Source organism: Dendropsophus ebraccatus, chromosome 7 (assembly GCF_027789765.1).
Source record: "Dendropsophus ebraccatus isolate aDenEbr1 chromosome 7, aDenEbr1.pat, whole genome shotgun sequence".
Classification (NCBI taxonomy): Eukaryota; Metazoa; Chordata; class Amphibia; order Anura; family Hylidae; genus Dendropsophus; species Dendropsophus ebraccatus.
In genome coordinates, this window is record NC_091460.1 from 59,567,139 (window position 1) to 59,590,948 (window position 23,810).

A 23,810-nucleotide genomic window follows, 5' to 3' on the forward strand; every position below is an offset into this window, starting at 1 on the left:
GGCGGGGGCGGATGGCAATACAATAGTTTAATAAAAGTTTTTGACGGACTTCTCTTTTAAGTTTGACAGACTGCTTACAGAGGTCATCGTGAAGCTCTGCGGTAACATGTATGGGTCTAAATAAACTGCTGATTCCCAAAACAGTTTTGAAGTAGCATCAAGGAGGCTTATTACTAGAGATAAGCCACCTTAGAGTAAGTCCAGGTTTGTGTGAACCTGAGCGCTCAAAATTTAAATCTCACTGCCTGGAGAAGAAGGATGCAGCCTTAGGGTTGCCTGGAAAACCTGGATATACCCAAAGATCTCTTAGGGTCCTACTAGATGGGCCAATGGTGGCCCAATTAATAATCTAAATGAGCGACGATCAGCTCTAGTTTATTGAACCTATTACGCGACTCGATCATCGTTTAGCAAGGGCTGCACGGACATTGTTAGTGATGTCCATGCAGCCCTTGCCCTAATCTGTTACGTTATACTTGTCCATGCTCCCGATCTCTTTTGCCTTCTGTTCTTTTCCTGACATCATGTGCTGCAGCTTCTCAGAGCTGACGGGCTGCTCAGCCAATCACTGGCCGCGGCGGTCCTGGCCAGTGATTGGCTGAGTGACCTGTCAGAGAAGCTGCCGCGTACGGTGCCGGGAGAGAGCAGAAGGCAGGAGAATACCGGAGCGTGGGGAGGTAATATATAAACAGTTTACTTAGTCGTTAACCACTGGCCACACATTGTTATTACACGTCATGATGCACGGTTGACAGACGATAACTTTAGGTCTGAACCTAAAGAAATTATCAGACCATTGTTGTCTCTATTACACACAATGATAATCACCTGAATCGGCCACTTATCACTCCATTTAATAGGGCCCTTAATGTACGTTGCTCATCTCTAGTTATCACCCTTATTGATTCTGTACATACAATCGTTACATCATCCAGCAACACAGATACAAGAAACGAGACTGATATTACTAGAAATCTAAATCTCTTTATGTACAGACCACTAATAAAAAAAAGCATAGGTAGCAGACGTTCTATATGTCACAATGTTTCTGTTTGCCAGTCACACATTATATTCTGTCATGATACATATATAAACATTCACATAATCAACAGTGCGGCTATGTTCCCACAATGTAAAAATAAGGGCAATTAACGGCCATTATTGCAAAACCTGGTTATAATCATTAATAATGACTGTTGTTTGCCCTTATTTCTACACTATGGGAACATAGACTAAAAGTATACATCAGTAGGGGAATGCCAGTCCCTGTGAGTCACATTCATATCTTATTTTTTTAAAGGAACAAAATCCAGCCAGTTATTTATTTACTAAAACATCATTGCAAGAAACCTCAAAAAGCAGCCTTTTGGTTTGGGCTTCAACTTAAAATGTAGGCTCCTTAGTGTATATTAAACATTTGGAATCCATTTTTATGTCTTCTGTCATGTCATATGCAAGATAGTAAAGACCTTCTTTAGATGTACATGACCATCCACATTAGTGTTCACACATACATATTTGGTAATAGGGATGAGGGATTTTACAGAACTAGCGAAGCACTTTGCTAGGCTTGGCCGTCGGCTTGTCAGCCATCTGCCTTTGAATTCTGTGCCGCTCCACTCTGGTTGCCTGGAAAAGCTGGATCCAGTCCTGGGAAACTGGGAGAAGTTAAAGAGACAGTTTTTTAGGTCTCCAGTGAGTGGGACACCCTATGTATATCAATAGATTATCTTCAATGATGTGCCTGTAAATCAGTGCTTCTCAATTCCAGTCCTCAGGCCTCACCAACAGGTCTTGTTTTGAGGATTTCCTTTGTATTTCACAGGTGATATAATTGTACTTTGCACAGGTGTCCTTTGTATGGGATAGCCTCAAAACATGACCTGTTGGTGAGGCCTGAGGACTGGAAATGAGAAGCACTGCTGTAAATGACTGCATATCTGTATAGTTGAACTTTGCCCAATGGGAAAATAAAAGTGCAGTAAAAACAGTTACAATAACTGTAGGTGACTGATCTGCAGTGATCAAGTCTGTGAGAAGATCAAACAGTGATTGGTTGAGTATTAAGTAGTGTTGTTGTCAGGTAGAGGTTCCCTAATCCTAATGCGTTCTAAATATTTTTGCTGTGTTTGTTGCCTTCACAGAGACAATAGGACTATGATCAACCAATAAAAAAAATAAAGGAATGCTATATTGTGACTTTTTTTGTTTGTTCTATTTTTTTATATCTTTTTTTTGTTGCAGTGCAGACTGGCATTGACTAACACTTGTATCTAATGAAGGTCTATTAAATAGATTCTAAAAAAACAAACAAATACAAAATCTCATTGGGCTAACTGAATCCAAAATGAAACAGACATGTCCCCCATACAATCATATATAATATATTCAACCTGTCCCTATGAACAACAGTAAAATACATTTCCTGAAATCTTGGGTCATTTAGGAATGATCACACAGAAAAAAACAAAACTGTGAACAGATATGTACAAAAGTCCAAAAAAAAGTGTTGACTAAAATACCGAATATTGAAAAACAAAAATATATATCATTTTCATTGGTACACACAACAAATAATGTCAACACATAAAACCTCCAATGAGGCTAAGGCTTCTTCTTACTAGTCTCTCATTGTGTGAATCTGTTGTATATCCTTAGTTGATTAAAAAGCTGTGAATGTATATTTGACTTTCAATCCAGTCCACAAAATGCGACACATTGCTGTAGACACCTGGTCCTAAAACTTTGGAAAAACAAACAGATCCCCAGGAAGTTAGACCATACAAAGTCCATTGTCCACTTGGCTGCTCACACACCAGAGGTCCTCCACTGTCTCCCTGTAGGAAAATAGATTAGTGGGTTAAGCACTGAAGGAACATTAAAAGACTGATGTCATATTATCAAACCTATGCCGGATGGTACAACGGAAGGCAGTGTCATTCTTTTATTTGGCACTTATTTTGCCAATTTTCTGGGAAAAACTATGTAATTCTCACACATGGACTAAACAGGGTAATTATTGGTTGAATAGACAAATTATTGCCCCATGGGAAAAATAAAGGAAAAAAAACAGCAATCGGGCAATCTCTCATTGCTTGGTTGATCAATGGGATTGTGCTGAACTAAAAAAAAAAATTTGAATCAAATTTAGATCCCGATCTGCTATTGAGCTGATATACCTTTCCTGAATAAAAGATTTAGTGCTTCTCGCTCTGTCCAAAATGTCCTCTTGTGTATTACTTGATAAAGTAATGAATGCCATGACCCCATGTCCTTTACCTGATCATAAGGTATGACCTTTATATCTTTCATTAGAATGACACTCGACATTCCAGTATTACCATCTTCCCAATGCAGATTGCCAATTCATCACTATCACTTTCTTTCATCTAACCCTCCATACTCCATTATTCTTCTCTTCAGCCCACAGTAACTTACTTTTCTTTAGTTTAAGTTCTTACTTCTGGTTTTGATTTGTCTTTTCCTTTTATTTTTTCATTTTAAAGAAGTTGTATAATCCATTCCATTAATAGAATTGACAGGACCCTTATTGGGGCCATGTTTTCTTCCAGTTAGCCACGTCCACAGCTTGCGAAGGTCTGTAAGCACTTTCCCTACCTACAGGCTACTTAGCTTTAAGAATACTAGTGCGGTATTTTTCTGTATTCTCAGCATTGGCTGTGTACAACGCCTTCTCCTCCTCCCCATCCTATTCCCGAGTCTCTCTTGGGGACTCCTTTTCATTTATAGTTGGGGCCCGGCAGCCTATAATGGCACTCACAATCTGCAAGGCCACCGATAAACTGCTCAGAAGATAATCTGTACCCGTAAAGGAACCCTGCCATAGGAAGCCATGATGTATCTAACCATATACCTATACAGTGGGAAAGTCACAGGCATCGTTTGGAGGGGTTTAAATTATGGTGTAACACACCGAGTGGCTAGTCTAACAATACATTAACATGGGTCCCTATACCTAATATAAACGTTCCTGTCCAGATACATGAGTATTAGAGGTGAGCGAGTGGTAAAATATTCGAAAGCTTGAAATTCGATTCGAATAAAAAACAATGGAAAAAAAATGCTTGTTTCTTGGAAACCTAAATTTGACCACTTGGAGGTCACCAAGTCCATAATGATATCTTTAGAAAATTATGCAAACACTTCTGGAGTGCAACTGGGAAAGCAGGGTATTAAACCACTATCACAGGTAGTGATATTAGCGGCCCCCGGCAATAATACCAATCCCTGTAATAGTTAATATTAAATTAAAATAGCAAATTTGTGTTCTAATATTGATATTTTTCATTTACAATAGCAAAATTAGAACAAACTTTAGCTTTTCTAATTAAACACACAATTAATTTCCTGCTATAATGTAATAGACAGAAAGGGGATCTTGTCTATTCCATTATAGCCCCCAACAGGCTATAATTTTGTTTAGATTTAAATTTTTGATCGGATACTCAATCAAAAACGAATCTTTTGAGTAGTGCAATACTCCATTGAATAGCTACTCTCTAATAAAGATATCTCTACAATTCTGCATTTTTTGGCTGTTTTATTAAGAATAATAATATAAAAAAAAAAAGGTTTGACTTACCATACAAGAATCTACCGTGCCAGATTCATAACCAGCACATAACATCCTGGATGTGATTGTGTCAAAATATGTCCGACAGTGCTCCAAAGATATGATGCGTACTTCTCCTTCCTGCAGTTTGAATGGCACTGATAGGGGGAAGAGAACAAAGGGTTAAAAGTGAAACAAGCCCAAGCCAAAATTAAACCTATGGTATCATTATACTTTACCAAGAGACATAAAATACCTTCCTAGAAACCATTTGATTTTCATTTCCTACAAGGTCTGGTAGTGATCGAACAGTATGTTTGCTTTAAGGGCTACTCATCTAATATTACAAAATCTAAAGAGGTTTAATGAAATCATCATTTAAACTAACATGACAATAGAACTTTAACATGCACCAATCTGTATTTGTTTCTTATTGATGGTGATCAGATTTATTGGTGATGACATCAATCTTCCTGGAGCCTCCAGGCAAATGAGTTTCACATGATGGTAGGAATCCTAAAACAATCTGTAACATCCATAAAACAGCGGAATCTCTTTAAAATCCATTTCTCAATTATTAACATTGATCAAGATAAGAGGCTCAGTTCAGTGCAAAGCGATTGTCATTGGTGAACTGGTTTACTTTAAAAGGCGATACTAACAATAAACAATATAGAATGATCTCTTATGGAAACCTTCAAGCTGGCATAGGAAGTGATAGGCCAAACAATGATGGGAAAAAGAAGGAAAATTGTTGACTCTCTAGCGCCACCCGTTGGTCGTAACTTTCTAGCAAGTCGCACTTGACCCCCTAAATTTTTTTTTTTTTTCTTTCAAAAATGGCCTAGTAGCAGAAAATAGATGCACCTGCTCGCTCTCAGTTCAGGGCTACAGACTGAGGAAAGTGCCATGATGATGTTCTGTACACTTACAGGGGTTATCTAGCATTAGACAATTAAACTTGCTGCTATCATGTAGAAAACAATAAAAAGCCTATGCTTACCTCTTTGCGCTCCCTTGTTGTCCTTCTGCGGTGTTGCTGGTGTCCCCTGCTGACTGCAGCGCCTTCACTTCAGACGCAAACTTGTCTTGGGAATGACAGCCCACTCAGGCAATCACTGGCCTTGGTGCTTTCCTGTCTCACTCAGTGATTGGCTGAGCAAGCTGTTCCTCCTGAGACAAATTTGTCTCATAAGTGAAGGCACTGCAGTCAGCAGGGGCCACTGCAGGAGGGGGGGGGGGGGGGTGGTGAGGATGCAGACAGGTAAGCATAGACTTTTAATTGTTTTCTACATAACAGCAGCAATATATTGAAAGATGCCTGAAGCTAGACAACACTTTAAGATGGATGACTGAGGTTAGTCACTGTCCTCAATGGTCGAGTACAAATGCCTGGGATTATCACACAAACCAGGAAGGTTGCTGATACAATGGCTTTGCAATATTCTATGTGAGCAAAATAATAAAACAGTAGCACCACAGCAGGGAAGGGGTAACAGGGCACTGAACTGCTGCTGCTGAGTTGATATGGAAGCCTTGATTTATCTTTTAGGGACAGATCTTCTGGGGGAGACAGGAAGACTCACAGAATGCAGGTACCATGCAGAGTTGTTCTCTGTCTCCCCTGCACATAACACAAGTCATGCCCTGTCCACAAGTTAAGCCCTAACAGACTCTGCTTAAAAACAGATTGCAAAAAAGTGAGATACCTAGTAGCCAAGACTTTAGAGCTGTTGTTCTAAGGTAAGAAGTCATTTTTTTGGTAATTGAATAAATATAAAAATATGTTACAGATCGTATAGGCTACCACATGGAGGGAGGTTTTTTAAAATAACAGTGATCTTTCAACATGTCCACTTAAAGTGGTGGTTTTATTTTTCTAAAATGGAGGCCCAATCCTCCACATAAACATAAAACAAAACCAGTCTGACTGCCTGCGGTTGCCATTAGAGGAAGCTTATGTGCCTACTACATATGGTCTTACCCACTTCAACGCTTTATAGTATGCAATAAGCTCCTAAGCTTCCTCTTGTGTTGACTGCAGTCTGTGTCTGTGGACGTTCTCATGGTAAAACTTGGTTACAAAAGTGCATGTACTAGTATTATTTCTTACTTACTTTTGTTTCCCATATGGCCCCAACCAGTAATATAACAATATGTGTCAGGTTGAACCAATTGACCCTTGGTCGGTAAGCAGACGGGTCTTACATAGCTGGTCTCCACAATATCTTCATTTAACTCCACTATGCTGATATCATAATCCACCACAGCTCTATTGTAGCGTGGATGAAGGATTATGGTCTTAACCAGACGCGACTGCATGAAATCTGACGGATGATCCAAGTTGTTTATTCCAAATACAACTTTCCATACCGCTGCATGTTCCCTCCTAAAAAAAACAGAGAATCTTCAATTAATAGAATACCAGTTTTTATTTTCTCATATACAAATGCTAATATGGGTTGGCCTCAGATGTAACTATGTCTGCATGCTGGAAGTATCCCTTAATAACAAGCAAATCAAAGTGCCCCCCAGATAGGACCCCCAGTGATCAGCTGTAATATGTGGGGAATGCAGTAAGGGTTCAATCTTCCTGCTGCGTTGCCACAGGGGAAATTAAGGATTATAGAATCTAAGGGTTGTCTGGAATGCAAGACAGGACAGGGAATATGCTGTCCTAAACAGGAAATTGGTTTCCTAAATTGGACAAGCCCTTTAATATAGATATATTATATTAATTGGTTACCAGGCTCACTATTTTGCAGTTACCATGGTTTGTCATGAGGTGGGTAAGTTACTTAGAGAGACCAACAGTCCTATCGATGGATTGTTAAATTAATAAATTCAAAACAATACCAATCATAGACTACTACTACTAATAATAATACAGTAATACAAAACTGTGTAAAGGAATATACAGTACAAAAAGGCAGGTGCAAATTGAATGAACAGAAGCTAAATCTTTGTCTTATTGACACAGTCCTTTCTTAAACAAAATTGCAGTGGCCACAAGCTCAAATTAGCTATGGTCCCCTAGACACCTCCAAAGGCTTAAACATCATCAAAGAATGAGGTGCACAATTTAATACATAACTTTTATTCTATTCACTAAGAAATAATTATCCCCACAACACATATCACAATGGTAGTTACCAGCCGGTATTAGTCCGTAAAGCAGTATGCCATCATAAAGAAAAAGCCGCTATCAGTGAAGAAGTGAAAAGAACCAGCAATCTCACACTTCCAAGACTGACATCTGGATACCGAGAGACTAACTGCTACTTGGGGAAATACAACCTTTTTTGTTGAGGACAGGTCGACAAAAAATGATAAATCCTGTTATGCCCTTGTGTGTCGTTAATGCCACCTATCCTTCCTCGCTCAGAGTATGGTGGGGTACTCACCCTCATAAGGGTGGCCACCACACTGACCTACCCCTTGGTAGTGCCCCTAGATATGACAGACCCTTGTAGCATGTCCCCTTCCAACATCCGTTTCCACCAAGTAGTTGGTATCCTCAGGAAGCGTGAGAATGTAGCAGGATAATGCAAAAATATATACTGGGTATCTACACAGCTACTACAGTAGTAGGTATACTGCTGTGCTCACACAGTGTAAAGCAATGGCTCCTGAAATGGGGGAGGCATAAAAGGACTTATCACATTTTGTGGACCTGCCCTTAACAAGAAAGCGCCACATTTCCTCAAGCAGCAGTTAGCATGGACATCTGGATGCAGAGAGACTATGATGGAAGGGTGAGAGTAACGTCTCTTTTCACTTTTTCGCAGATGTTTGCTGTTTCTGTATGATGGCATATTGCTTTACGGAGTAATACCGGCTGGTGATTACTTTTCAGTGGTTCAGGTGACTACTAATATGATATGTGTTGTGGGGATAATAGTTGTTTCTCATTGAATAGAAGAAGTTATGTTTTAAATTGTGCAGCCCATTCTGTGAAGTCCTTTCTTAAAGCCTAAGACTCAAACTTATGTTAAATGACCCATTAAAGTAAAAAGAACAAAATAAACTAATTTCTTAATCGTTTGTGTTTATTGTCAGACACTCGATCTCGGACACTATAATCGCTCGCGCTGCTCCTCTCCTTTAGGTGGATTGGAGCTCAGATGTCAGCGTGGTCACATTTTCCCTTAATTTGGTCCTCCATCACACTGCGTAGCATAACCCCTTTATAGGGTAAAAACTGCAGCAACAGCAAATAAAATGGACTTTCCAAATCCATATATAAATCCAAAATATATAAATGTACAGATGGAAAATAATATCCTGTTTTCAGGCATAACTAATAAGAACTTTCCAATGGGCTGTATTTTCCTAATGTCTGCTTATTTTACGTGCCAACATTTTCCTTATCCATCATTTGTTTCTTAAGAATAGGAGCCTCTATCAGGCTTATTAAAGTGGAGAAGAGCAATGTTCTAGAATGGGGAATTGTCATTCCATATTGTTCCCTATGGACAGAAATCCTGAAGTCATTAGAACCATTCAATGGAATTACTTATGTAACATTAGCATTTAACAAATGTGTGTCTATTGGGCTTTATAGCTCTTGTGGAATGATTTTATCACCTAATAACACTGTCAGCTTTCACCTAATTTACCAAGTTACTTTTAGCTGCATAAGGACTGGAAAAATAGATTAAATGCAAAAGAAAATATCTTCTTGCTATTTAATGTAGCTTGTAATTTGGTTCTCGGCACAGCAATTACTGAAACGTTCTACATAAGGCAATAAATACAGACTGAACTTCACTAAATAGAATTGTCATATGTTTCATGGTATAACGCAAAGCAGAATAGCCTAATGATTGCCATAATCATTTACTCTAGGTAATGAAAATTAATAATTGGTTCATTTGTATCTATGTGCAGAGGTTCATTATTGCTTATGTCTCAGTAGGAAGCACTTTGGAAAATGTGTCACAAGGCTTAATGGAGAAGTGGACCCCCTGGGTTGATATGGAGTTGGCATTGGGTTAAACCAGTTACTAGGGTCTAAGGTATTGTAAGTTTGTCATCCTTAATGCGTTACTTTTATTTAAATCAACTTTTGACATGTGGCACAGGCATGTCAGACTGGTCAGGGTCTCAGTGTCAGATGTTAATTTAAATGAGAATAAACCTTTGGCACAGAGGTGTGCACTTGGAATCCCCTGGCTACTACTCATAAGGCAGTATTACATGGCATCATTTTCAAGGGTAAGCGAGCGCCGACCTGTCGGCTCAGTGGTCGCTTCCCCCTTGTTACCCACGAGGGGCCACCAGAACGATCCTTCAGTTGTTCCGGCTGCCCACTGCGGCCTGCTGTCACCGCTCCTATTTCACAGAGCAATGCACGACAGACCGTCTCTGACATAATCGGCCTGAGGACATAAAGGGGCCTTTAGAGTGGTCACTTATAGCAGATATTAACATGTGGATGGCCTGCAGACAGCAGGTTTAGGGTGCCAAAGCAGAATATATAATATAAATTCTCCATGGATGCATTCTTAATGCAAATTAAGTAGGGTAGAATGTACTGGATTCAGTATATTTATCATAACAAATCTTTACACACAAGAAAGAAGATCTACAAGTTTATATTTTGATAAAATGTTAAATGTACAATGTTAAACTTAAAGCGAATGTACCATTAGAAGCCATGTCACAGAGGGGAGATCGTCATTGGGCCAGTGCTTCGTGTTGGTCTAGTGCTCTTGAATAAACTGGCGCTGTGAATGGGAACTGGGCGATGGTTCAAAAAAGGACCGCAGCATCGGCATCCCAGCTCCAGCGCTGATCCGTTCAGGTAAGAAACCCAAAGAGATGTACCTGATGGTAAGTTTGCTTAAATAGCCAAGATTTATCAAAGGGCTTAAAATATACACTGGTGTAAACTGCCCACAGCAACTAATCACAGCTCCTCTTTCATTTTACCAGAGCTGAAAGCTGAGCTGTATTTGGCTGCTATGGGCATATGGTGTGAGCCCCCGGTTATCTTGTGTCAGAGGATTGGCCGGTCACTTGCTAGATGGTACTGTGTGATGCCACTCCGGTGGTGGTTGGCCGAGATACAGAAAGGGGAAGCGTCCCAAGGTTGTAGAGTGCACTGTGTCGTTGTGGCGTGAAGAATTACAGAGTCTCTTTAACATAAATAAGCTTGGTTTTATTAGAGAAGTACTTGTGCGCAGCAAATTATACAGCATATGGGTTTCTCCTGAGTCGTGTGAACTGAGTAGTGTGTTGAGAGATACAAAGAATCAGAGTAGCAGAGAGGAGGATGTTGTGAGAGTCTAAACCCAAGTAGTACTGTGCTGTGCCAGGATGTTGGGGGATGAGGTAGAGGAATACTTAGAAGAAGAAGAGAATACTTGTGCCCATGTATTGACCTTTGGGTCTTCACACCACCTAATGCCCACCAAAGTCGGCCGAACCATCCTATGAGGGTGTCACAAGGCCCCAGACCTTGTTACCTGGTATGAGCGGAATGCTGAGGATTTCCTGCTGACAACCATGCTCTGACTTGTGCTCTTCTGTGAGGGTTTAACACTGCATAGTGTTGGGTAGCCTTACTGAGGAGAATTTGTGTGCTGTGTCTTGTCTTGCTTCCTATCCACACAGGGCTCTGACTAAGACTGATTTACTTGAGGGCAGGGGACGTGGCAGAGGGCCAGGGCCCAGAGAGGACCACTGTAGAGAGCTGTCTAGCTTGCGTCCTTCCTCTACAATGTCCAACATGAAAGACTCATACACTTCCTCTACCCAAGTGACTTTCTTCTTCAGCGTTTCTAAAGTGCGCTGTAAGTGGGTGAAGAGTGCAATAGAAGAGGTAAAGAGAGAATTGAAGAATAGAGGATTCCTATAGGTTCACAGATCCACACAAACAAATAATAACCCTTTACATACTTCGGCTGTGCAGCATCTGAACACATACATATCTAATACAGAGACATCTAGTGGCAAAACTTTATCACTACTCATCCCCACTTGTATACAATAAGTACAGGCTTTTACGAAGGGTGTAACTAATAGTAACACCCGTGGTAGGACACCACAGGCAGTTTACACCAATGTATATTTGAACCCTTTGATAAATCCTCCCAATGTGTCTACATGCCTTCAATAACTGTCTGCTGAATGACCATTTGGCCGACAGTTATCCCTCCTATGCTAACCATACACATAAATAGTCAGCATGTCTGATTGCTCCTGTACTCAATATGCACCCAAATTATTGCCAGGCTCTATGGGAGTCTTCAGGTTGGTATAATGCCTGGTGCAGTATAATATCTTAATGAAGCAGAAAAACTCACCCTTCGAAGCAATGTGCCACTGTCAACACCCATTTCTTTCCTATTAGAACACAGCCACAGATGTGCCCACTGGGTTCACTCTGGAGGGAGCATTGCCATGGCCATCTACCAGGCCGACTTGTTCTGCCTCCAAGTATCCTTTTGCTCATTCGTGCTGCAGGGCGACGTCCGCAATCTGTAGAGGAGTGAACAGACAAGATATTAATATCTCAATTATATACCATGATCTGATAATAAAAACACCTGAAAAAGTATGAGGAAAGTCATTTTGATTCACTAGTTATAATAAATTTAATACATCACTGTCTTTAATAATAAACGTTTGGTTAATGTGAGCTTAGCGCACGGTAATCTTACCTTTGCCTTCACTGAGACTGAAAATTATTTAAAAAAAAAACATGCAAAATATATTTCTGTATTGAAATGGTGAAATGTACAGCATAACTATATACAGCAATAAGAATAAATTCAGGGTTATCACTATCCACAGCAAAGTATAACATTTATTGGTGGCATACATTTCTTTTTATACATTTCTCCAGGTATGCAGTGCCGTTAGCTTCCAAAGTGACTAGTAACTAATTATACTGGGCAAATGTAAGGTCTGTAGAAGATGTCAGTTAAAAGTTCCCCTAACCTTTCCTTAGACACAAAGAAAGAGAGAATAGCTGTCATGAATGCAACTTTGGCGCAGTCCTCGGTGCGTAAGGTACGACCGAGACTGCGATTTTGGCCATAATCTTCTGTGTTTTGTTTGCCTTGTTTTTGCCCTGTCTGAACTGTGTCTTATTCCTTCTGGTCTGCTAATTGTTTTCCCTGCCCCACCCGTGTCTGTGCTGCTAGTTTCTTCTGGTCTTGTAACAGTTAACCTGCCTTTGCCTCTGTGATTGACAGCTGGTCCCTCCTATCACTTTCTGGACATGGTTCCTGGTCTCCTATTTAAGATTTCAGCTTCTGCCTGTGCCTTGCCGGTTATTGACTTGTCTCTGCCTGCTTGTGTGTTCTGTTCTCTGGTTTCTCCTGACTCCTGCCTAGTATTTTTGACCTCCCTTGTTTACTGCCTGCCCCTGACCTCATTGCCTGTTTTCTGACTACGCTTTTGGATCCGATTTTGTACTTTTGCTGCCAGATTGTTGTGACCCGGACTGTCGACCATTCTTTATTGTGTTTTGTCTGTCTGTCTTGTCTTTTTGTCCCACCAAGCCAGTACAGGGACCGCCGCCCAGTTGCTGCCCTAGGGTTTAGCCTAGGGGGGCAAGTAGGTAGAGTCAGTGGGCGGGGCTGAGCTCAGGGCTCACTGTCTCTGTGTGTCTGGTGTCACCGGTTCCTGACAATAGCTTGACAAAAATTCTGCCTTATGAACGATACACCCACAGGCTAAGTTCACACGACATTATTTTGTGGTCACCAGGATCATAGATAGATAGATAGATAGATAGATAGTGTATTTATTTCAAATAAATCAGCACAGCAAACATAATCAAGTGGCTTGATTATGTTGGCTGTGCTGATTTATTTGGAATAAATACACTTTTTTTGCTACACCTCATTTGGAGTGCTGTGAAAACTACTTTGGATAGATAGATAGATAGATAGATATGAGGAGAGACAAATGGATGATATTTCAACATACACCTGTTCTAGGACAGAATCAGCTATTGGTTTTCTATCTACATACACTGCACCATCTTCTAATATGACTTTCTGAGCATTATGGATAAACTTTTTATTATCAATATCTGAGCCTTGCTTCCAGGACATTCATTCAGATTAATGGATCTCATGTCAGACTAATTCATTTATCTAAAAGGCTCTTCTGTCAAGGGTTGCCATTTTGCAGAACCTGACCTGACTGTTGCTGAAAAAAGTCTGCATTTTAAGCCACTTAAATGGGAATGCAGTGCTGTGAATTCTGATTTAGCTGCTATTTTCTTCTCCTTCTGCTGCTTTACATTCCCTCATATTTTCCAATATCCTCTATGAAGGAACCATCAGCTGACCTTAGGAAGAATTTATTAAAACCAGTGTTGACTTATATACTACAGACAGCATTGTCTGTTAATGGTTTATATAAGCTGAGTGCTTGGACAACACCGGCATCTGTTCTTTAGTTGTCCCTTGGGTAGAGGCACTGTTTTTACCATTGTTTGCCTATTTAAAGGGGTTGTGCAGCAAAAATCTTTTTTCTTTTAAATCAACTGGTGTCAGAAAGTTATCTAGATTTGTAATTTACTTCTATAAAAAATCTCAAGTCTTCCCATACTTATTAGCTGCTGTATGTCCTGCAGGAAATGTTGTTTTCTTTTCAGTCTAACACATTGCTCTCTGCTGACATGTCTGGCCGAGACAGGAACTGTCCAGAGTATTGAAGCTTTTCTCTAGAGAGTTCCTGTCTTGGCCAGAGATGTCAGCAGAGAGCACTGTGTCAGACTGAAAATAAAACATTTCCTGCAGGACATAAAGCAGCTGATAAGTATGGGAAGACTTGAAATTGTAAATTACAAATCTATATAACTTTCTGACACCAGTTGATTTGAAAGAAAAAGATTTTTAACTGGACAACCCCTTTAACGACAGTGAGAAGAATAAATAAAATCTGTATCCCAGCACTAAAGTGACAGAGTGAAATAAGAGTTATATTTCCTGATTTAGCATAAGGAGCCTTATTGCACAATGCAATGTCTTTAGTCAACAAAAAGCTGCTGACAGGTCTGCTTTTTTTTTTTTTTAAGGAAATAAATAGCCTTATGGTTCCTTGTACACGGTGAGAAGAAATTTATCAAATGCAGAACGACCAGCAGTGCTGTAATCTGGCCCACATGTATGATGTAGACATCTACAGACAAAGAGTGTCTTGTTGTTCTTATAGTCAGTGTTGTGTTTTATACTCAGTAACTTGTAAGAAAAATAGCATATTGCCCAGTGGGACAATAACCTTTTAACAATGACTCGGGGGTATTATGTCTAGACCCTGATGAATTTATGATGGAATGTGGCCCACTCCTATGCAATCCCTTGGTACCACAGGTGTGTACATTGCTGGATTTCTTATGTCAGGCTTCTGATGACTGTTAAAATTTACTTAACCTGTTAAAGAAACCAGTTCTGATTCTACTCTGTCAGGCTGGGTCCACACTACGTTTATGCAATCCGTTTCCCCCCCCCCCCTTTAATCCGTTTTTCCATTGACTCCCACTACAAAAAAAAATCAGTTTTTTTGTAACAGACACAAAAATGAGGTTGACTACATTTTTGTGTACCTTAAAAAAAAACTGTTCTTTTTTTTTTATAATGGAAGAACAGATCAAAACAAATGTACACAAATGCATCCCCCTTTTTCATCCATTTTTTTTTCAAAAAAAAAAAGAAAAAATGGATAAAAAAAACAAGATTGCAAAAATGTAGTGTGAACCCAGCCTCATATACTGTAGCTAAAGAAGGCATTGGTTTGGGTCATCTGTTATTAGAATTTAATATGGAAATATAACAAAAACTATTTGCTTACCTTCCTTAGTGCACAGAAGGGAAATTTTGCTTTTGCTTTCACACAGCTGCCTAGTAAGAAAAGCCAAGTTACTAAATGGTCCCATTCTAATGAAAGAGTGCAGTAATAGTAATACTACTAATCATAATATTACACATATAACAGTATATTTACAATTCATCATCATCTTCAAAATTTATGTAAAAACACATACACAGGAACAGGTGAGAAGAAAGTTTTCACTCTGCACAGTGTTTCCTAAAACATATAGCAAAACACATTGTTTTCTATACATAAATAATGTAATATATATATATATATATATATATATATATATATATATATATATATACACATATATACATATACACTACCATTCAAAAGTTTGGGGTCACATTGAAATGTCCTTATTTTTGAAGGAAAAAGCACTGTACTTTTCAATGAAGATAACTTTAAACTAGTCCTAACTTTAAACAAATACACTCTATACGTTGCTAATGTGGTAAATGACTATTCTAGCTGCAAATGTCTGGTTTTTGGTGCAATATCTACATAGGTGTATAGAGGCCCATTTCCAGCAACTATCACTCCAGTGTTCTAATGGTACAATGTGTTTGCTCATTGGATCAGAAGGCTAATTGATGATTAGAAAACCCTCGTGCAATCATGTTCACACATCTGAAAACAGTCTAGCTCGTTACAGAAGCTACAAAACTGACCTTCCTTTGAGCAGACTGTGTTTCTGGAGCATCACATTTGTGGGGTCAATTAAACGCTCAAAATGGCCAGAAAACGAGAACTTTCATCTGAAACTGGACAGTCTATTCTTGTTTTTCGAAATGAAGGCTATTCCATGCGAGAAATTGCTAAGAAATTGAAGATTTCCTACAACGGTGTGTACTACTCCCTTCAGAGGACAGCACAAACAGGCTCTAACCAGAGTAGAAAAAGAAGTGGGAGGCCGCGTTGCACAACTAAGCAAGAAGATAAGCACATTAGAGTCTCTAGTTTGAGAAACAGACGCCTCACAGGTCCCCAACTGGCATCTTCATTAAATAGTACCCGCAAAACACCAGTGTTAACATCTACAGGGAAGAGGCGGCTGTGGGATTTGGGGCTTCAGGGCAGAGTGGCAAAGAAAAAGCCATATCTGAGACTGGCCAATAAAAGAAAAAGATTAAGATGGGCAAAAGAACACAGACATTGGACAGAGGAAGACTGGTAAAAAGTGTTGTGGACGGATGAATCCAAGTTTGAGGCGTTTGGATCACAAAGAAGAACGTTTGTGAGATGCAGAACAAATGAAAAGATGCTGGAAGAATGCCTGACGCCATCTGTTAAGCATGGTGGAGGTAATGTAATGGTCTGGGGTTGCTTTGGTGCTGGTAAGGTGGGAGATTTGTACAGGGTAAAAGGGATTCTGAATAAGGAAGGCTATCACTCAATTTTGCAACGCCATGCCATACCCAGTGGACAGCGCTTGATTGGAGCCAATTTCATCCTACAACAGGACAATGACCCTAAACACACCTCCAAATTGTGCAAGAACTATTTACAGCAGAAGCAGGCAGCTGGTATTCTATCGGTAATGGAGTGGCCAGCGCAGTCACCAGATCTGAACCCCATTGAGCTGTTGTGGGAGCAGCTTGACCGTATGGTACGCCAGAAGTGCCCATCCAACCAATCCAACTTGTGGGAGCTGCTTCTAGAAGCGTGGGGTGCAATTTCTCCAGCTTACCTCAACAGATTAACAGCTAGAATGCCAAAGGTGTGCAATGCTGGAATTGCTGCAAAAGGTGGATTCTTTGACGAAAGCAAAGTTTGATGTAAAAACAATGTTATTTCAAATACAAATCATTATTTCTAACCTTGTCAATGTCTTGACTCTATTTTCTATTCATTTCACAACGTATGGTGGTGAATAAGTGTGACTTTTCATGGAAAACACAAAATTGTTTGAGTGACCCCAAACTTTTGAACGGTAGTATATATATATATATATATATATATATATATATATATATATATATGACATACCAGATATAACATTAGACTGCAGGTAGGATAAATAAGCTTCCGATGGTATAACACCTTGTGCTACAGACACCTCATGTGCTGATGTATGGTGTCTCTAAGGGACCCAAGGGACAATTGCCTTGTAATTGCCTTTTTTTCATAAATTACATATGAATAAAAAAACACATTAAATCTGATATACTGTGAACATATAGATTTGTAATTTGTATTTTGGCTGTGTGCATGGGTCCAGACGCTGCCGGCTTTTTCCTCTCGCCATTTTTCTAGCAAATAAGCAATGGAGCCACAAAAATATCTATATATGTAAAGATTTTAAGATTCTGATGTGGATTTTGGTGATTAATAATAACATATTCCGCAGCACTTTTTGGGGGGTATATATGTCGCAGTGAAATGATAGAATGCAGGGATTTGATCAAATCACTAGTGATTTGATCAAATCTCGGGAAATGATGGAATGGCCGAGGCCTTCCATCATTTCCTTGAAGAAAGTCAGTGATTTGATCAAATCCCCGACCCCTTTCAGGAATGAACCAGTCAGGAGTCGCCTCTGCTCTATATTTTTATTGAGTAACACGACAATAGTCATTTGAAACATTTATTCGAAACTAATTAACAAAGGAAACAGAAAGCTGACACATGTAGCTAAGCTGATAATTTATAACAAATTCATTTTAATCATTTTATTAAAACACATTGTTGATTTGTGGCATCTGGAATTGCAGAGTACCTTGCTTTTTTTTTTTTTTACATGCACATTTTTTTTGTTTTACATTGCACATTGGACTGTTGGCAGGAACACTTCTGAAATCCTTGCCCTCCAAATTTTTCAGCAAGTTCACACAGACTTAGGTCGGTCAGGTGAGCTGTTTTGGTCAGGCAGACTTAGGTCGGTCTGGGGAGCTGTTTCGGTCAGGCAGACTTAGGTCGGTCTGGGGAGCTGTTTCGGTCAGGCAGACTTAGGTCGGTCTGGGGAGTTGTTTTGGTCAGGCAGACTTAGGTCGGTCTGGTGAGCTGTTTCGGTCAGGCAGACTTAGGTCGGTCTGGGGAGTTGTTTTGGTCAGGCAGACTTAGGTCGGTCTGGGGAGCTGTTTCGGTCAGGCAGACTTAGGTCGGTCTGGGGAGTTGTTTTGGTCAGGCAGACTTAGGTCGGTCTGGTGAGCTGTTTCGGTCAGGCAGACTTAGGTCGGTCTGGGGAGTTGTTTTGGTCAGGCAGACTTAGGTCGGTCTGGGGAGCTGTTTCGGTCACACAGACTTAGGTCGGTCTGGGGAGTTGTTTTGGTCAGGCAGACTTAGGTCGGTCTGGTGAGCTGTTTCGGTCAGGCAGACTTAGGTCGGTCTGGGGAGTTGTTTCGGTCAGGCAGACTTAGGTCGGTCTGGGGAGCTGTTTCGGTCAGGCAGACTTAGGTCGGTCTGGGGAACTGTTTCGGCACTGGATTTTTTACAAATGTGACAGGAATGGGCTCCGGTAGTTTCCATTCCATAAACAACACAACATGCTTTACTGTCGCAGCTTCCTCTTACGATTTGTTAAAAATTATCAGCTTAGCTACCTGTATCAGTTGCCGGTTTCCTTTGTTAATTAGTTTCAAATAAATACGTTTTTAAATGACTATTGTTGTGTTACTTAACAAATATATAGAGCCAGGGCGACTCCTAACTGATTCATTCCATCATTTCCCTGAAAGGGGTCAGTGATTTGATGAAATTACTGACTTTCTTTAGGGAAATGATAGAAGGACACGGCCATTCCATCATTTCCCGGGATTTGATCAAATCACTAGTGATTTGATCAAATCCCTGATTCTATAATTTCACTGCAACATATACATTGCAAAGATCAGACATTACAGAGATATACCTGTAGCCATGAAGTCAAACATGAGAAAAGAGGGCCCTGCTGGCTAAAGCCTACAATCTATGAGACAAGAGAGACAATGTGCTTCATTTCTACAATGGTCCCGCCATCATTTATAGCTAAGATTGTGCAGGTAAAGATGGATGAACCAGTAACCGACTAATGACTGTGTGTACAGGTATAAGTTCTTGTGGTGTACGGGAATGGTGACAGTGGGGAAAGACCAATTTGGGGAACCGGATTACCCTGTTTTGAGGACACGTTTAAAGCTTTGTGTATTAGAAATATATTTCACTTTATCTATTGCAAATGGAGAAATCTGCTGTCATAATCTTCAACAACATGAATATTCTGCAGATTAGAAAATTGCCAGTATGCCCCTAATTCTTTAAGGATTTGCCCAACGCATGTAAATTAACTTTTTAGAACTTTTACATTTACATTGTACATGCAGGGGTGGATTAAGGTTACCATGGGCCCTGGGCTGTTTACAAATTACAGGCCCCTTGCTAACCATACCCCTTCTAGTAGTTGGTTGCCATGGGCTACTAGGGAAATTTATTGTGCTGTCTTACAATAATAGAGCCATAGCAACCAATCACAGCTCAGCTTTCAACATATTATTTGCCCTGGTAAAGTAATAGGGGAGCTCTGATTGGTTGCTACGGGGCTACTAAGGACAGTAAGGGAAAGTTATTGTGCTGTCTTATTGCAAAAGACTCATAGCAACCAATCACAAATCAGTTTTCATTTCTCATATTGGCTGTGATTGGTTGCTATGGGCAACAGAGAGGATCTACCAATCAACCCAATCCTTAGTAAAAAGTTGCATCCACCCTTGGCGTTTTTGTTGCATTTTTGCCATTTTCTTTAGTATTGCTTTAGCTTTAGTATTCCTCCTCCATTGTGCAGACTGTACAGGACCCGTGGTGCCACCATAGTCACATGTTTAGGTCCTTCATTATGTTTTCTAAAGTTACTGAATTGTCTCCTGGTTGTGGTTTTGCCCTGATTTGTGCAAAATCGCTGTAGAAAGCTTTGATGTTTTGAAAATCATGTACAAAATGTAGCCAGGAGACAATACACCATTGAAAGTATGAGTTTGTTTGGGTGGCCATGGGCCCCCAAGAGCTCAGGGCCCCGGGCTACCACCCAAAACGGACCTTTTATAATCCACTACTGTGTAAAAGTTAAATCAGAACCAAAAAGTACAATCTACTGCAACATAGTAACTGACATCTGCGTTATGGGCTTTCTTGATATTAACCTATTTTGTGACTAGAAGTAGAAGGTAATATAAACCAGAACTTTCAGAAGCCTCATCTTAATGTAGTTACATTCTTCTGTTTCATCTGCCAGCCCTTTATAATGGAAGTAAGACGAAGGCAGGAAAACCATAAATGTCACATGATTGGATTCAAATGGTTTAAATAGGATAAATATTTTCTTCTTGTGGAAGGTTTAGTCTTTATCTCACATTTATCAGGAGAATGGGTTTTGAATGGGGAATGCCTACCAGAGTCAGTGTTAATAAATAGAAAGCTATAATTATGAAATCACTGAGAAGCTAATATTACAATTCTTTATCACTTTCTACATTGAGAATAACATGTCTTGCTGTCTGACTGTTGATGGTCCAGTTCGATTGTTGCCAGTATTGTGGCATGCTAACATTGTCATCAGATATAATGCCAAAAACAGAAAAATGTGTGAACTACCATATAAGTATTACTTGTTTAGTGATGGCAATAATTCACACTTATCATGCAGAATAAATTTACAAACAGATACATATGGTGGGACCATATATGCTTCTTAAGTGGATGATACTGTCATAGGCTGCAATGCAAAGGGGTTAAGTGCTGCCCCCCCCCCCCCGATGTACAGCGATTACTGAAAATTCAATAGGGCTTCATTATAATTGCTGCTGCGCACAACTGCCCCTTCGTTCTAACGATTGGCGGGGGTCTCAGCACCTGAAGACCGACAGATACAAACATCTGACATGTTGCTATGACATGTCACAAGTTTGTTTAAATGGGAGGTACCCTTTAAAGGCAATCTGGCAGCTGTAATTCATGTTCCTAACAGCTAATACTGTTAGACTGTTAGGTTAAGAAGACATGTTGCCTTTCATATATACATCTGTGTTTCCACGGTGTAGAAAGATGTTCTTATTCTCTGGTACAAAGTCAATGAGGCTTTCCCTAGCTCCTGATCTGCTGCAAACTGGAATGTCTCCTCTGAGTTCCAAGCAGGGTCAGGTATGGGAGGGGGGAGTCCGGAGGTGTTACAGCTTGCTGCACTTCATGAGCTCAGGAAAGCTTCTTGACTCTTTGTACTATAAAATAAAAGCATTTATCTATGGTCTGGAAGACGCAGAAAGTACCATGTGTACCCTTGTCCCAACAGCATCTAACACTGTCAACAGTTTGGAAAATGAATTGCAGTTGACAAATTCCCTTTAAGAAAGGCAGCCAATGTCTGTTTGCTGACACTCGGCACCCCTGGCAATCAGCTGTTTTCCACATTATGTTGTCATACACAGTAAACAGAGCTTGAAGCAAATGGCTGCGTACATTTTGTAGAGGTTGTGGACATTCACTTCATGGAAGCTGAGTTGCAGTAACCTAGAATGGTCAGTACTCAACGTATGGAGCTCAGTTTCACTGGGTATGCTGACACTATGGCTCTAGCAAACAGCTGGTTGGTACTGTTAGCTATTGGCGCCCCAATGACCTGATATGGATTACCTATTTCTAAGGAATCAATAAATTAATAAAATTAGCCTGAAAAAAAAACTTTAGAGAAGTTTTCTGAGATTTCCAGATCTAATAAGAAAACAGAACAAAATGGCAATACTCACCTGCTATATTACCTGCCACACAAGTGCCACCAGTCCAGTGGTTCCCTACTAGTCTACTTTTACATTGCTGAAGGGATGAGATGCTACATTGACACCTGACTATTTCAGCCAGACATGATATCCTATTATAGAAAAATGCCTCTAACTCAACATGGCGTCAGTCATTCTGATAGGAAGAAAAATGCAGCACTTTGCACTTTTTTTCTCCCCTGTAAAATCAAACAGCACTACTGATGGAGTCTCCAAAGAGATATTTTAGAGTAGTGTATACAGAGCCTTAGTCTCTGCATATGGCTCTGCTACCAAATGACTCTTTAACTGTCTCATCAAGATCCACTTGAGGTTTTCCTAAAACTCATTGCATTTCAACATTACATCCAACTTTCTGCCGGATATCTTTCTGACTGGCTGAATTAATATATAAAACTTTTACAAGTTCATGTGGTCAGATAGTAAAATGTCTACATCACTAAAAAGTCTTCTGTATTCTGAAGAATGTCTCTTAGTTGGTGGAACATCTGGTCCTTGTTATTTCCCACTTACATTTGTTGCCAAGGTGAAATTACAATTAAACAATTACTTTACTGTAAAGGAATACATGTCATACTTCATTTCTTGTATTGAAAATGAAATCAAGTGATGCCAGCATTTAACCGCACTGGAATTCATTGTGAATGACAGTAACACTATAGTTTTCTCTAAAACAACTTAAAATTTGCAAAATATTATTTGAAAAGGATATTGTTTCTGGATGAGAACATAAGGCTCTGCCTATAGACTGCAAATATAGAACATAGGTCCATGATGTCATAGGTGACCGCAAGACTGATGTAAGATTGAAGAATTTAGCAATCAGGTGCAAATATTGATAAGGGGGAAAAAAAACAAGAAACGATTAGTAAATGAGAACATTGTATAGGGAATCTTCATCTCTTACCCTGGTAACAATAGTTCATGGAACGCAGATCCGTTGTGCATCTTCCACTCTGACCTTAGACGTAACAGGTTAATTTGCTCTGAATCGTGAGAGTTGATGGGTGTAACCACAGTCATAGAGGGACCTCTAGAAGAAATTGAAAAATTGACTATTGGCATGCTGGAGTATACTGCAAGAAGTTGAACCTGTGTCAATATTAAGCAATGTAGGGATGAGAAGCCTGGAGGGGTTGGCTCAACCCTTCAGGATCTTAGAGGCACAGTTAAAGAGTTTAAGCAAATACCTGTTCTTTGTAGAATAAAAACATAAAAACTTTAACCTCTTAAGGACCGGGCCTAAAATGGCCTTAAGGACCGGAGCAAATTTTATGAATATGACCTGTGTCACTTTATTCATTAATAACTTTGGGATGCTTTTACCTATCCGGCTGATTCTGAGATTGTTTTCTCGTGACATATTGTACTTCACATTTCTTGTAAATTGGAGTCGATACTTATAACGAATCTTTATGAAAAAAACCAAAATAACGTGAAAAATTTTAAAAAAATGCATTTTTCCAACTTTAAACCTTTTCTGCTTATACAGAAAATGGTTATGCCACATAAATTATATATTAAATAGCATTAGCAACATGTCTACTTTATGTTGGCAGCATTTATTAAACTATATTTCATTTTTTTTAGACAATAGAAAGCGTAAAACATTAGCAGCAAATTACCAAATTTTCAGTAAAATTTCAAAATCA

General features: G+C 39.7%; 1 protein-coding gene across 2 annotated transcripts in view; it reads right to left on the reverse strand.

Moving 5' to 3' along the window:
• Nucleotides 1-983: 983 nt before the first annotated feature.
• The window catches only part of CORIN (corin, serine peptidase), a 168,024-nt gene continuing 145,197 nt past the window's right edge, over nt 984-23,810 (reverse strand). For both annotated transcript variants that reach the window (XM_069977586.1, XM_069977585.1), the window contains 6 exons: nt 23,066-23,191; nt 15,389-15,438; nt 11,884-12,058; nt 6,691-6,962; nt 4,604-4,731; nt 984-2,837 (listed from right to left, as the gene is read on the reverse strand). In XM_069977586.1, the coding sequence (XP_069833687.1) occupies nt 2,655-2,837; nt 4,604-4,731; nt 6,691-6,962; nt 11,884-12,058; nt 15,389-15,438; nt 23,066-23,191 (934 nt within the window). In that variant the 3' untranslated portion in view covers nt 984-2,654. The remainder of the gene's footprint in view (nt 2,838-4,603; nt 4,732-6,690; nt 6,963-11,883; nt 12,059-15,388; nt 15,439-23,065; nt 23,192-23,810) is intronic.